General features: G+C 36.5%; 1 protein-coding gene and 1 long non-coding RNA gene across 2 annotated transcripts in view; both read left to right on the top strand.

Annotated features, from left to right (window-relative positions):
* The window catches only part of itgb5 (integrin, beta 5), a 36081-nt gene extending 22111 nt beyond the window's left edge, over positions 1–13970 (top strand). Inside the window, exons 11-15 of the mRNA XM_081368809.1 lie at positions 7283–7505; positions 8569–8669; positions 10414–10533; positions 10745–10911; positions 11236–13970. Coding sequence (XP_081224935.1) covers positions 7283–7505; positions 8569–8669; positions 10414–10533; positions 10745–10911; positions 11236–11334 — 710 coding nt within the window. The 3' untranslated portion in view covers positions 11335–13970. The remainder of the gene's footprint in view (positions 1–7282; positions 7506–8568; positions 8670–10413; positions 10534–10744; positions 10912–11235) is intronic.
* Positions 1726–3947, top strand: LOC308692633. Its single transcript, XR_014030363.1, has 4 exons — positions 1726–1781; positions 2228–2284; positions 2794–2868; positions 2959–3947. It is a non-coding gene; the product is annotated as an uncharacterized lncRNA (long non-coding RNA).
* Positions 13971–16028: the final 2058 nt, after the last annotated feature.

Here is a 16028-nt window from a genome sequence, read left to right as displayed (position 1 = left end):
ATTTGATTTATACAAGTTTGTTAAACCATTTTAGTTGTGGTAGTTGTAGTGGTAGTAGTAGTTGTAGTTATGCCATTAGTATAGTACTATTGGTTAGTAGAGGAACTCCTCTGCATTTTCTTAAGTCACCGGCCATTGGCAGGTATGGGAAAAAGTTAGTTTTAGGCCCTGCTACAATGCATTAAATTGATTAAATTACATTAAATTGTTCTTAATGTACTTAATGACTGCAGCCTAGACTAGAAGATTGTGTATTGTGCATTTTTCAGCAAAACATTTGGCTTTATGTGGCTTGAATGGAGTCTATAAGTAGTAGTAGTAGAGTATTGTGCATTTTTCAGCAAAACATTTGGCTTTCTGTGGCTTGAATAGAGTCTAAGTAGTCGTTGTCGTAGTCTCCCTCTGGTGTTGGCAAACACAGTTCATTGACTCTCCTCTTTAAACTGAGAGAAGTGTGATGATACACTAGAATAGCTCAAGAATCTCATTTCAAATGATTTAAGTAGAGTGAAATGAAGCAGATAAGCTGTTACAATATAAAAAGGAATGTTGCTTCAGCAGCTGGATGTACACTTCCTGTGGGACTACAGAGGCTAAAGGGGTCTTTATCACAGGAAGGACAGGTCAGGGTCAGCATATCAGTTGACCAATAGCAATACAGTGATGACAAATGGTTTCTGCCGGTCCAGAATGTAGCTTGTTTAAATAATATATTTGATACTGAACGGATTTAAATGTTTAAGTTATTCTTTTAAGGAAGCAAAAAAATATATATATATTGTTGAAAAGTAGAGGTCCTACATTTAAATGTTACAAATGGTTTAATTTTAGAAATGGAGAATGACAAAAATCCGTTTTTCACTTTAGTTTTTATTTATTATTTTATTTTTTATACTTTTAGTTAATGATGATAACACTGGTAAAAAGATGTTTGTACAAGAAACTAGAACAAGCATACACTGTAAAAACTAAAGGAGCCTCAAATATCCTGTCGGATACTCAAGGAACTTCAAAATGTAATTTAGGTGCCTCAAAGCTCTTTCTCCTATAGTAGGGTTACTGGAGGAGCATTGACAATATTTGAGGTTCTTGCTGGAACTTATGGGATCCTTTAAGCACTTTGTATTTAGTTCAGAGGTTCTGGAGTCACCTTTTCATTACCATGAGACCTCGAAGTGCTTTGGGGGAAAATAGAGGAACTTGAATGTGATAAAAGGGTTACTGGAATATCTTTTAACATTTAAGTGGTTCCTGGAAGATCTCTTATGTTAAAGCCAGCATCTGGAGGAACCCAATGGTTCAGTGAGGCCAGAATAAGATTATTATTATCCTATTATTATTATTATTATAGGCTACTTAAGTTTGATTCAGTATACATACCCAGGTGAAAAAGACGTACTATTAAATGCATTAAAAATGTACTTGAGTGTTTTTAGTAGACCTACAATACAAATATACTTTAATGCATTTTAATATATTTAACAGTAGCCTACGTCTTTTTCACTTGGGTAGCTTACATTTATTTAGTATAGGCCTATTTTATTAAGTAATTTAAACCTTAAACAACAACACTAAATAATAATAATATTAATAATATGAAGAAGAACCAGGAGGAGAGAAGTTTTATTCTGTCACGAAACTGCTGCTATTCCTCTGCTGTCGTCGCTTCAGTGATGCTCGCGCTGCTCGCGCGCAACAAAGCTCAGCTGATCGACGTCATCAGGAAAGTAACGGCTCCTCTCATCAAAGCTTCCGCCATTTGTTCGGCTCTCCGTTACAAGGTTTGTAAACTCGCCAAATAAATATAAATACAGAGTCTACTTACTATATATTCAAACACACACATATATAAACTAAATGTATTATACATTACTACGTTTTTACAGTGTTTACCATTTGTTTATTGCACAGTATCTGGTATGAAGGTTTTAGCCGCGATGCTAACTACGTTGATCTAATGAACAAATGGAAATTATTGATTTAGTCATTCAATTCAACATATTCTGTACAACTGTGTCTTCAAATTGCTGATATAGCCTAACTAATTTATTTCGTCATTGGCGTTTGTTATGAATAACAAAAGCAGGTTAATATAGTTTGGTCTATTTTTATAGCCTAAATTTACTGCTACAGGTGCCCTCATTCTCTCAAATACCATTTTAAAGCCATTTACTGGTCAATAAATATTATGTTGTGAATAATCAGCTTTGTTCTTTTGTTTCCCCAGAACAACCATTACATTTCTAAAATGATCTGAACATATCAGTGGCAACATTGAATTACAGTAAGTTACCTGCACCACATGCTGTACTTTATTACTATGAACTTTCTCTGTGTGAAATTGTATTGTTTGACTGTGTACTTGTGTTTTTTAATCAGTTATTCTCTGAAAATCTTCCCTCATGCTCTCAAATCTCAATCATGTTACTCAGAAAAATAATATCACAGGTTTGGTTCACAAATAATGCTATGCATTTTGTCTTATATCTTTATCATTTGCATTTGAATATAAGACATTTTAACTCTGAATTATAACTTCAAGTTTAGTATTTTTCGACAAAAAAAAAAAAAAAAGGAAAAAGCTAGGATATTATATGGCTCCAGAAGACTTACAACACAACCCATAACACATGAGTTGTGAACTCATTGATTATTTTTAGGATCTTTTCTGGGACATTTTTGGAGCTTAACCATTTTTACATAAATTGTTGCATTGAATTGAACTAGACAAGTGTACATAAGAATGGTTTCATGAATGATTTACACAATTTTTTCTGCTTGTGTTTCATGCAGTGAAACTGAATGGTGACTGGGGTTGCATTATGCCTGAGATCTGCTTTTGGGTTCCACAGACAGAAAGTCAAACAGGTTTGGAACATCACAAAGCTGAGGAAATTATTTAAATTTCACAACTATCACTTTAATAACATTACTAACAGTAAATTTTGTACTTTGCAGGGATCTCGGTAAGCTGAAATACAAGTTTGAACAAGAATAAAAATCCTCCTGTAGACCTGAAAATCACTGAAGTGCCTGGACCATCCACCAGAAAAGAGGGAAACCAGACGGAAAACGAATCTGCTGTACCTTTTCACTTTTCTAACTCTTTAAGTAGGCTACCTCACACCAACTTGGTCCCATAGTGACATTTTTGACCACAAACGAAATTGCTGATCGTGTGGATTCTTATTGAAATGACTGGAATTCACCAGTGAACATTCACAGAACAACAGATAATTTTACTGCACCTTAATACTGTTTCCGGGTCGAAGCCTCTACTTCCTCTATCTTGTTTCATGAGAATACTCAACAACCATTTATGAACACTGTTGATTCAAGTCACACATTTAAGCTTTTCAAAAGCTATAGTGAACATTACAGTCTCCAGTCTAATGGCATCCCAGACTTCACATTTTATGATTCAAAATAGCTGAATAACTAACCATCTGAGATTTCGGTATAGAGATAAAGGTTAGGATCATAATTTTCAGGAATATTACAGCACAATGAGCACTTGCATATTAGCACTGTTTGTTGTTTGTTTTTGGCATCTGATAGAGTTTTGGACTTGGACCATCGGACTGAAACACAAATCTTTTTAAAGTTAAGTAAAGATGGACATTTTTAATTAGTCAAAATGTAATTTTTTTACATTGATTTATTTCGTGGAACATATGTGTTTCCATGCATTTTGTTGATATGTCTTTTCTTGTTTATCTATTGTATATACATGGTTGATTATTCATGTTGCTTATGTATTATACTATTTTTTTGTGTATTCATTGATATTAATCTATAGTTATCTTTTTTTCCCATGTGCATGGAAGTGTATGTATAAAAATGAATATCAAATATGTAATAAACAATTCTTATTTTGTATTTGGTTCAATTTGTTTATTATAATAGAAGTCAAAGGTAACCATAGTAACACCATGAAATTAAATATTAAAAAAAATGAAATTTGGTTCCTGGAGGCACCCAAAGTGGTTCCACACAGTGCCTTATATAAGAGTTCCTCAGGAAACCTGTGTGGTTCCTCAGAGAACCGCCCCTTTTTAAAGGGTGCCTAGAGGATCTACAGACGGTTCCGCCGGTGTGGCAAAGTGAAGAACCCCAAAAGGTTCCTCCAGGCACCTTTTATTTTTACAGTGTACACTCAAGCATGCAGACAGGAAATATTTAGACTGGTCACTTCCAGCCTTTGGAAGTATTTTGCATTGGGCTCAGTGTTTTTTTTTTTTTTTTTTTTTACATTTTGTTTGCTTTTCCTTTCCACTTCGGTTTGGTGTATGAGCATGCTATCAATATGTTTCATGGCTTCTTTCAAAAATGCCTGTCAAGTTCATCTCAATCTATTTCATGTTTTAGTAATTTAAAGGCAGGAAAAAGGACATTTTCATTGCATAAGGATGGCTATGCCCTTCACAGAGACTTCAGAGCAATAGAGCTCAAGTGTACACTATTCAAACACTGGATTTTACAAGCACAGACTCTGTGTTGACTGTGAAACTTTGCACCCTTAAATAAACCTGATACTTGAGGTCAACGGTAATTGACATATTTCAGTGCTTGCGTGGCTTTGGACTCACTCATGTGTGAATTTGTCGAGTTTAACTCTGGATGTGGTAGAAATGGGCTGAGGTTCATTCCCTGAGGCTTTCAAACATGGATCTGCCTTTCTGGCATGGCAACAGCACATTTATTCAGTGACCTAAATAAAAGACTGGATTCGGGAATGCTGGGAGAGCAGGTCTGCATCGATTCTCTAGCATTTGTTATTATTGCTAACACTTTACAATAAGGTTCATTGGTTAACATTAGTTAACTACCTTGGTTAACATTTAACTAAGAATGAACAATACTTCCACAGCATTTATTAATCATAGTTAATATTAATTTCAACATTTACTAATACATTATTAAAGTCAAAGGTTGTATTTGTTAACATTACTGTAAACTAACATGAACAAACAGTGAACCGCTGTATTTTTATTAACTAACATTAACAAAGATTAACTAATATAGTAACAAATCTATTGTTTTTCATGTTAGTAAATACATGTTATTTGTGTTAAGATTATGACTTGATATTCTAGCTCAGTGCGTAAAATATGAAGACTCTTAGTTCTGAATGTCTGTGGCAAAAAAGGGAAGCCTGTGAATGCTGTTATTTTAGAGTAACAGTAACTGTCACACACACCTTTAGAAAGCAGGTGTGGAGAACACGCCACAACACGTCTTTGTTCATGCCAGATTCGTTCAGAGTGTCATTCATTCAGTAAAGGTGTACTCTGTGCTTACTGTCTCAAACAGAATACACCCCAAGGTGTGGCGTATTACATTTAACTATCAGGACTTTTTTTTCTTCCTTATATTACTCCCATAACCCTAACAGACTTAGACTATTACTTTATTAAAGGTCTTTGTTAGAAAGACGGATTTTAATGGACGTTTTTTTGTTCTATAAAAAATAAATGGCGAACCGCTTAAGTTTAATAAGGTGTATTGTATCTCTCAGGAAAACTTTGTGTTTGTCAGAAGAATTCAGTGGTTGCACATTCCTGGATTGTTTTAGTTCTGCTGTGGCACCGCAATGAAACATTTATTGTGTGGGAGCTGACCAGCATGACCTCGATGGTCCGTTTTTGTGTGTGTGTGTGTGTATCAAACACATCATCCCTCACTATACATATGTTTTTCACATATGTAGAGTCAAATCTGATCATTCCTAAGAGTGTCATGTAACTTCATACTTTTCTCACGAGATTATTTTCAGACAGCATCTCCCATGGTAGTCCATGTTTCTTATCAGGAGCAGGTGTGAGGATGTGCTGTATCTTTAAAGGGATACTTCACCCAAAACTTTCCCCATATATAGACAACCGTTTAGAAGTTTGAGGTCGTAAAATTAAAAAAATATATGAAATAAGTCTAAGCTCATCAAGGCTGCATTTATTTGATCAAAAATACAGTAAAACAGTACAGTTGTAAATTTTAATTGCAAAATAATTATTCAAGTCATTTAAAATAAAATAATAATAAAATCATTTTAATGTTTTAAAATGTAATTAAGCTCAGTTTTTCTTCAGTGACACATGATCCTTCAGAAATCATTCTAATATGCTGATTTGGTGCTCAAGAAACAATTCTTATCGATGTTGAAAACCATAATAAATGGTTATAAACAGTTATAAAAAGAAGACAATTAATATCTTAAACATTTTGACCCCAAACTTTTGAATAGTACTGTTATTCACTAAACCATATGCTGTTCATTTTTCTTGGAAAACAGAACTGTGAAGCAGCTCTTGCCATTCGACAGTAGAGAATATTACGCATTTCACTAATTTTATGATGTGTTTGCTTGACACCCTCTGGTCACTGTGAACTGCATGAAGGTCCTTGTTCTACAGAAAATGTCTACTTTCTACAGAAAAAAAAATCAATTAATGCAATGACATGAGTATAAGTAAATAGTGGCAGAACTTTCATTTATGGGTAAACAATGACTTTCAATGCAGATCTTCTCATCTTTCCTGCAAGTTAATATACCCAGCACAATGTGGAGACCTCTCTGGACTGCACAAGCACAAAACTGCAACTATGGAGTATGGGTGCTTATTTTTTCCAGCGTTTTCCTGTTCTTGTGCAATCATTGCTTTGAGGCTGCAGCGGCAGCTGATGCCACACCAAGTGTTCGCCACTGCTTTCAATCTGTTCACAGCTGTTTTGCCATGAAAGCGTGTCTTGTTTTTACATCCTTTTCACAGTAAGACCCTTCACGTTTTCGTACTATATCATAATATAAACTTTCAGTCGGGTCATTCACACAGCGACTAGTTTAGCACATTGGCACATTTGCTTCCACACACAGAGTTTTGCTCACGCTCAGTGATGGAGACACACGCCAAGAATCCTCGGAGTTGGAATGAGGAGATCTGCATGTAATCAGTGCACTGGAATGTGCTCGGCCGTGGACAAAGAGGCTTCAGAGAATGTGGGAGAAGTAGACAGCGGTCATCTTTGTGCCGTGACAGAGAAATGTGGAACGCTTGTGTTTCCATTAATGTCAGTAAATGATGGTTCTATGCAAACTCTCAATGTGTATATTTGTGTATACGGTATTATACGATTCTGAGAGGTCTTTGTGTTTAGACCTCTTGTCCACGCCAGTGAGTTAAACACATTTGTTAGTGCAGGATTTTTGCTCATAGAAGCTTTTTGACTGAATGTCACAAATTATATGAAGTTTATTCTGAGCCTATCTTTCCCTGTTTTCCAGGTCACGGCGAATGCCACTGCGGTGAGTGTAAATGCCATGCTGGTTATATTGGAGACAACTGTAATTGCTCTACAGAGACGGCTTCCTGTGTGTCAGACGACGGGAAGATCTGTAGTGGGCGGGGCAGTTGTGTGTGTGGGCAGTGCCAGTGCGCTGAGCCAGGGGCGTTTGGGGACACGTGCGAAAAATGTCCCACCTGTCCAGATGCCTGTGGAACAAAGAGGTATGTGACTGAGGATGCTCAAACTAACTTTAAGCTAATTTATAGGTATTTTCAGTTTCTAATGATTTTTTTACTGCATATTGCAACCAACAGCATACTGTCCGTTTCATCCTTCTGTTTCTTTAAATTGGTCCCTTTCTTTTTCTAAAATGTAATTTGATACATACTAGTTGCATTCCAGTGAAGGATTGCAGTACTTTGATAATATTTACACTATCAGTCAAAAGCTTGGGGTCAGTTATCATATTTTTTTAAAGAAATGTAATACTTTTATTCAGTAAGGATGCATTAAATTGGTCAAAGGTGACAAAGATATAATGTTAAAAAAGATTATAACATAACTGCTGTTCTTATGAGCTTTCTATTCATTAAAGAATTCTGAAAAGATTTAGGCTACCAGTTTCCACAAAAATAATAAGCAGAAAAACTGTTCTCAGCATTGACTATAATAAATGTTTCTTGATCACCAAATCTGGAATTTCACCTTTGCCATTAGAGTATCACATTACGTTTTAAATATATTAAAATAAAAGTTTTTTAAATTTTTTATAGTATTTCACAATATTACTGTTTTTACTGTATTTTCTGTACATTTTACAGACTTTCAAATGTATGTAACACCAAGATTTGCTAGGTTCTTTCAAACACAGGTATAAGCATGATGGTTCTGATATATATCAAAATTAATCTGTACTATTAACAAGTTACATTGAAAAGCACTTGTGACCCAATTTGTCCTTCATAAATCACGAGTTCTTACTTCAAACATATTTTTTTCACTAGTCCCATGTTAACATGTATAATGTTTAAATATTGTGATTATACTGTCAGAACAGTGTGTTTTAATGTTTTAAATTCTGTGGCATTAGGAAGCATGCCACATCAGATGTTTTTTAAACTGCATGCATTAACACACGTTCTCTATTAGACTGATCAAAGCTGACTGACAGGGTCTGAGATGTCTTTCCTTCATCATTGACTTTTGTTTAGACTCAAGCCTGTCAAACTTTTTAGTTTTGTGTTAGTTATGGTTTGAATGATCTTTCTAAATGTTTCTCCTCAGGGAATGCATCGAGTGTCGTCTTTTTAACACGGGGAGACTGGCCGACAACCAGACCTGTCAGCGCATGTGCAAGGATGAGATCATGACCGTCGAAACCCTCAGTGAGTGCACTCTCAGAAACACTTGACATTGAATGATGTTTGAGGGTTCGGCTAGTGTTTTGGGGCGGCTTCTCTATCTTTGTATCTCTCCACCCTGCACAGATGTTTTCTTCTGAGAAAAACTGACTGAAGAAAATGCATTATGTGGATTTGGTGGAGTGTTTAAGCTAAATAACAATTTTTTTATTATTATTTCTTTATTTTCCACTCATCAGTGCCATACTAAACTTTACCCAGTTATCAAAACATGTTATTTAAAGTTATTTAAAATATTAAAATATTTGCATATATCTTCTGTGTAAATCTCCGAACCAAAACAATTTTCATCCAATCATTGCATTCGGTCCGAATGCAATGATACGTGTGCGTTTATGTTCTGAAGGAGGTGTGGCTTTGGAGAGCGCTGTGAAGGGAGGGTCTCATGCTTCGCCTCTCTGCAATTGCCTCAGTGGTTTAATATGGCATCTTATTCAAAGTTTAAACACTTAAGTATAAGAGTTAATTTACTTTTATTGTGAAACAAAAAAAACATGACAACTGATAGCTTATAAGTTATGTTGTTTATTTTATTATTTATTTTTTTAGTCTTCACCATTTTTTATGTGGGATAATCAAAGGGGGTAGCTGGGATAATGAGATCGGAAAATTCTATCAACATGCACACCAACTGCAGCCAATGTCATCAACACACTGGTTACTTAACTTACATTTTCCTTAACCTCAATCAGAGAGAGAACTTGAATCCAGCTGAAATCATGAAGGAGCTCAGTTCACACATCTGTCTGTTTTCCCTCTCATCAGGACACACTGTTGGTCGAGCGCCACAGTTTGTGCTTCCAGGTCATGAATGTGTTACTCGCAGCAGGGTGATCATGGTTTGTGGTGTATCATGGCCAGCTCTGTTTATGTTATTATCTGGAGAATGTGAGTCTGGAAGTCTGTGCAACACTCACTGTTCTGTGTCCCACTGAGAAAGCCTGTGTTTACTGCTCTTCCTCGCAACCCTGCCATTAATTCAAACCACTAATATGAAAAATGCTACTAAAACTACTAAAGAATGGCACTTTGGAAAATGAATAAAATGTTTAGCTTTGTCATATGTGGATCTTTTTATTTTATTTAGGTTTTTATATTATGTTTTTTGTTTTATTTATTTATAATTATGAATGTTTTATTAGAGTTCGAAAGCTATTAATAAAGTTTATGAGAACTTCTCCAGGGTTTTTATTACAGGAGGTATTTTTACATGGTTCGAGGAATGCATGAATGAATGTTTATTGTTGAGCAATATCATGCTGGACTCATTCTCTGAGATATTGCAGTGAAAAATTCAGGATGCTTGTGAACTCTTTAAGGCCTTTCCATGTCACCCCTAATTGTAAAAGGCATTCTAGATTTGATGTTTCACAACATTTCTCTGTCGTTTGAGTCAGCTGACTTCCTTAATGGACTCCACATGTGCATACCGGAAACTTCCAGCTCTTTTAGAGAGAGGCTCTGTAGTTAAATGACTTTAAGGAAGGGAGAGACTTCCTATTTTTTTTTTTGGTAGTGGATTTTAATTATGATAACATTTAAACATTTAATCTGGGTTCTTGTTCAGGAATGCAAGGTCTGGTCCAAAAATAATTTCAGCATGTCAAGATTATGCTATTGTCTCGACATGTACTGCTTTATCGGTTTGTTTCCTCAGGCACAGTTTGGACAGCTGTTTTATTGAACCCAACTCCTCTCTCCATTTCAGAAACGGATGCTCCCAACACCGTTCAATGCGTGTATAAGACCGACAACGACTGTGTGATGAAGTTCACTTATTCCGAACATGCCAGCGGCCAATCGGTCCTCACCGCTCTTAAAGAGCCAGGTCAGTATTTAGCACTACCTCTGTAATAAACTGCATTCTGAATCACGTTAAACACTCATCTTGAGCAAGTATGAGAAAAGAATTTGGTCAAAATAATATTTTTTTGTTGTTGCTATTTCTGATCCAAACACTGTTTCAAATGGGGAGGGTTTCAGCTAAACTTCACATCATACTTTATGGCCATGCATTTGTGCATTTTGTGTGTTTACAGAATGTGCCGTTGCCCCAAATGCCATGACTGTGCTTCTGGCAGTTGTTGGCAGTATCTTGCTGATGGGCATCGTGCTGCTAGCCCTCTGGAAACTAGTCATAACCGTCCACGACCGCCGCGAGTTTGCACGCTTCCAAAGTGCACGTTCACGGGCGCGTTATGAGATGGTGAGAACTCAGTCTACTGCACTAAGTTTGATCTACTGACTGGAGTTTATATTGCTGCAGACTAATGCATTCATATAGCACTGTTTGTAAGTTACCTAAAATGTAAATAGCTTGAACAGACAAATCCATGCAATCACAAAAAACAACTAGGCTTTGATTGAAGCCATGAGGCCTTTTGGAAAACATCAGTCAGCTGGGAGTGCAGATCAGTCATGATGATCATTCCAAGGCTGTGGTTCAAAGGCTCTGTTCGCTCTGCCCTTCTAACCATGTGCATTTCAGTGAACCCATCTGACCTATTTACTCTTCTTGTCTTCCTCCTAGGCATCTAATCCTGTTTATAAACAGTCCATCCCCTCTCACCCAATGGAGACAGTTTTCTATATGCACAGTTCCAAGTCATGCAACGGAGAAGTTCACTGATCAACCTGCATTTGGACTGGGGGACATGGCAGGACCTGTCCAGCACGCCTCTGCTCTACAGTGGAGGACAGAGACAGCAAATTTAATGGTCTTTTGCAATGCAAACTTTTTTTTTTTTTTCTTCTTTTTTTTTTGAGGATTGGAACTGATCTTTATGCGGGTTGGGTAATGAACGTTCATTGGTGAGCAGCAGTTGGACACATGCTGAATATGAGAAGAGGATTGGCTTGACTAGTTGTCCAGAAACCTTCATGAGCAATGGACGTTGACCTCACACGGTCCGCTTTCTTGAATATAACTCCTAATTTTCTACAGTTCTAACCATACCTCCTGCTCATTATGATGGATTTGCTGTGCAATGTTTTATAGGCAAAGAGACATTTGTGGCAAGGCAAGGAACTGTGCCTTTCCCAGCCGTTACACATTTTACACGAATTAAATTTATTTAGCACATGTACAGTAGTCAGACACCATAGAGTGTGCATAGAACACAACAAAAGGCTAAATTATACATCAACTCTTTAATGAAGAGATGGGTACTAACATAACCAGAGCAATAATTCTCTTAACTCTTGTTTTGCACATTGTATATTAGGTTGAGGTTTTATCAAGTAAAAGTAATGCCACTCTACAATACTAGTCTTTGGTGTATTGCCACCGGTTGCACATTTTCATAGTGATTTTCAACTGTACATTGTGATGCAATAACACTGCCTGCTGATAATTCAAGAGTGTCTCATTTCTTTTTGGAACGATTACATTTAGTAGCTCCACACCCATCCCATCAGGACCTGGACCAAGTAAAAAATTAGACACTGCACACCCATCTGCCAGTAAGAACTTGTTAGATTGGCCCCATATCAATAGTCATGTTTGTGTCTACTTAAAGGCACAAAAAGTGCATTATTAGGGGTGTTTTTTTTTTTTTTTTGCGCTCAGTGCGATTGGAAAAAAACAAGGTCTAAGTTGAACTTCTTTCAACATGAGCACCTCATTTTTAGAATGATGTCACACAAGAGACACTGAATAAATGTATCTGTGCACATTATTATTTCTTAAAAATTCATGTGCCATCTTAATCTTTAATCAAAATAATATCCCCTCCCTCTTACAGTGACATCTCTTCTGTTCTCTGATGACGCGTTTACTGGTACGAGTGCAGGGCATCCTGTCACTCACATGACATCACAGCAATAGTAAATAACAACTATCCAGTCAATTCCCCGTGGAAAAAATTAAATCCCGCCCTACATGTTCTCTTATTCGAGAAGCCGTTTCACTTGGATATAAGTCACTATAGGGAAGAAAAAACTATCGCAAATTCAGTTTAATGCAGACTTAAAACTACAAAATGCACTGTAAGAAATTATAGTCTGTCCAGACCCAGATTCCACTCCAAGAAAGGTGGTTGATCTTGTTCATTCCCCAAAATGGCTTAATTTTTATGTAGGACAAAAAGTCAACAGTTTGGTGTTTCTGCACCATTTGAGTGGATCACATCGTGAGCAAATGGTCATCAGTTGTAGAATTGGAGCAGGTGAAGGACCCTGAGAACCATCTCAGACATCTCAACTTTATTAACATACAGACCACAGCTGTTACAACAGGAACAACTTAATTTAGGCTACATTAGGGGTGGTAAACTGTCATCGGATAATTTATAAGGTTTGAGATTTGAATGTTATGGGTTCATTCCGGTTCCAATTATCCCAAGGTGCTACATGTACTTTGTCAGTGCTATGCTGCAATAAACTTCTTCATCAAGATCCTTATCATTTTTTTTTCTTACACATTTACATGCATAGTTTGATTTCAGCCAGACTAAAGAAATAATTTGTCTTTTTAAACTGCCATGCAAATAATTAGTTCTGATGAACTAGTTGTGAAGATTGTTTTTCCCCATAAAGTCAGTCTAACAGACCTAGGTGATGCAAATATTCATTATTATGCTTCAAATATTCAATTACACCTTGCATCGTGTAAAATTGGACGGACAGCTCAAGACTGTAGCTCAACTTTGCAAAAACTAGTACTATCAAACATTTTTTTTTTTTTTTTTTTTTTTTTTTTTTTGCTTGATGCTAACAAAACATGTCAGCTCAGCAGGGAATGACACAAGCACCCTCCTCTAAACTGATGGGAAAATCTGACTTCAAACTCAAGCAAGGTGACAGAAGCCCTTGATCTATGCGGGCCGTGCACCTGGACTGGGTGAGGGGCTTAATTGGCTGAAGTTTGTTTAGTGCCATTTATTTATCTTCTCTTGTGACTTTTGGTAGGTCAGATCAAATGGGCAGCTTGTTTTGAGCTTCAAAGGTGTGTATGTGGTACAGAAGGTTTTTTTTTTAGGAGTCATGTTCAGTTATAGAGAGCAGCTGTGTTTGCGATGGGGAAAGTGCGCACGCCTTTTGAACCTAGTTGAAAATCCCTTTCAGTGTTGATTTACTGTGAAACCACATGAGACTATGTCTCTAAGACATCTTAAAGAGTATTTTAGCAGGTCTGGTGGGTTGTCTACTATCAATCCAATCAAAGGTATGGAGAGAAGGGTCTTACATTTAAAATGTTCCTCTGCGTGTAAAAGTTGTATTTGCTGTAAAAGTCTGCACGATAAATTTAAATCTTTCTCCAAATCCAAATCTGGTCACACTTCCATCATTTCCATGTTCTCTTGCCACACAACACAACCATGGCTGACATTTTGAGCTGAGACTTGGGGTGTACAAATGTGTATGGAGCTCCAGTGGTTCTTCCCTGTTGGGATGTCAACCCTGTGATTTGCACATAAATCACATGTTCTCAGAGTTTGATGAACTGAATGCTGTTTTCCTCCCGAGCAGTGAGCCAGTATCAACAGCCAGAGCATTCAGACAGAAGTGAAGTCATGTCACTGGGAGAGGACGCAGCTCTGAACACAAGAAGGGAAAGTAGGGTTGTGTTTCGGTAACGTCTGAGACTTTAGGAGCTGAACAGCAACAGATGTGACTGTGAAGGCCTGATCTTCTGCCCCCTTGTGAAGTGTCTCTCGTTTTCTTTTATTTATTTCTCATTTCGTTCAAATAAAAAGGTGGTCTTAAGAATTAGAAAAAATGTAAGTGAAAAACAAAAAATATTAAAACATTTTTAGGTCACTTATTCTATAAGTGATTTGTGACCATTGTTCATGTGATTTTGTTCCATTGAAGAATACGATTCTCATTTTTATCATTCTTATTTTTTGTTATTTCTGATACATTTACAGTTTTTTAGGACTCTTTGATTAATAGAAAGTTCAAAATGATAAATATCAAGTTTTTACTGTCATTTTTGATCAAATGAATGCATCCTTACTGAACAGAAGTATTAATTTCTTTAAAAAAAACAACAACAACAACAACAACAAAAAACATACATAGTTTAAATGGAAGCATCATGCAGATGTGTCAAACGTGTCTCTCATTTCCTTCAGTGTCCTTCATTTCCAGGGAGATGTGATAACTGCCAACATTAATCTTTACTGGAATGCAAGGTATGTCCTGCAGCACTGAGGTCTGATACTCATCTAATGAGTCTGTGTCTGACTCGCTAAATGCCCGCGTTCAGTGAAGGAATTTACATCCACTCTGTTTGATTCAGAGTTAAGCTGGCGTGAGCCACAGTAAGCTCATATTCAGCACTGATGATCAATCATTTGTGATGCAAATGATTTTTGTAAACTGAGGCCTACTCGCCTTATGCAGATTTTTAGGCAACATGGGAGTTTTTCACATAGGTGCCATTAGTAGGCCTATGTTTATCTATAAATAATCATGTGGGTAGTCTGATCTTTGCCAGTAACATTCACAGGTCTAAATCTCAATTGTCCCTCAATGAAGTCAATAAATCAACCCTTTTCTTGCCAGTATACTTTCATTACCATAAGCAAAACCGTCAAGGATCTTTAATGTGATCAAAAAGGAAGTACGATGGTATACTGTATGTCCTGCTCACATTATCTGCTGCAACATTGAATGATCACACAGATACTAATATCAGTCCCGATTTATTTAATTTAGTTTGATCTAGATTTAAAAAATGAAAATTAAATGCTTATCATAGAGCCTAGAGAATACTTCCATTTTTTCGACATAATTATTGCAGTGACTAATGCCACTACAGTTTTGTAACATAATTTAAAAAAAAGAACAAGAAGAAAAAAGACTATTTTTCAGAATATGTTCTTAGGGAATAATGATCTTTTGTGCGTTTATGGAAGGAAATATAGAAGAATTGTGCTGCTCTGTCCTATAGCACCATCTAGTGGATGAAGGGTCATAGTGCATGTCCGCAGGCCTCAACTTTTATTTTGCTCTTATAAGTGTTCAAATTGTGATAAAGTAAATAAATAAATACGAATGGCATTAAGAGTCTTCTATTCAACTTATGTGCTGTATTCTAACTCATATCTTCTGAAGACATATGTTAGCTATGAGTTTGGGACATTAATGATGACAGATTGTGAGTGAACTATTCGGAGCGAGACATAAGTGACTCATGTTTGGAGTGTGTGAGGGAGAATGTGGGCTTGGGTGTATTGGTTGGTGCGTCTTTGTGGTTTCTACCATGGTGTAGGCTTGAGCAGGATGTTGTGTCATGGAATTACGTGTCATTGTATGAAATTCTGTTTCTCTCTTCCAGAAAGGTTGAGGCAAGGTTTTGTGACCTGGAAAACCAAG

This window comes from Scardinius erythrophthalmus, assembly GCF_964197995.2.
Source record: "Scardinius erythrophthalmus genome assembly, chromosome: 6".
NCBI lineage: Eukaryota > Metazoa > Chordata > Actinopteri > Cypriniformes > Leuciscidae > Scardinius > Scardinius erythrophthalmus.
Note: the sequence above shows the minus strand (reverse complement) of the source record. Positions and strands in the feature narration are given on the sequence as shown.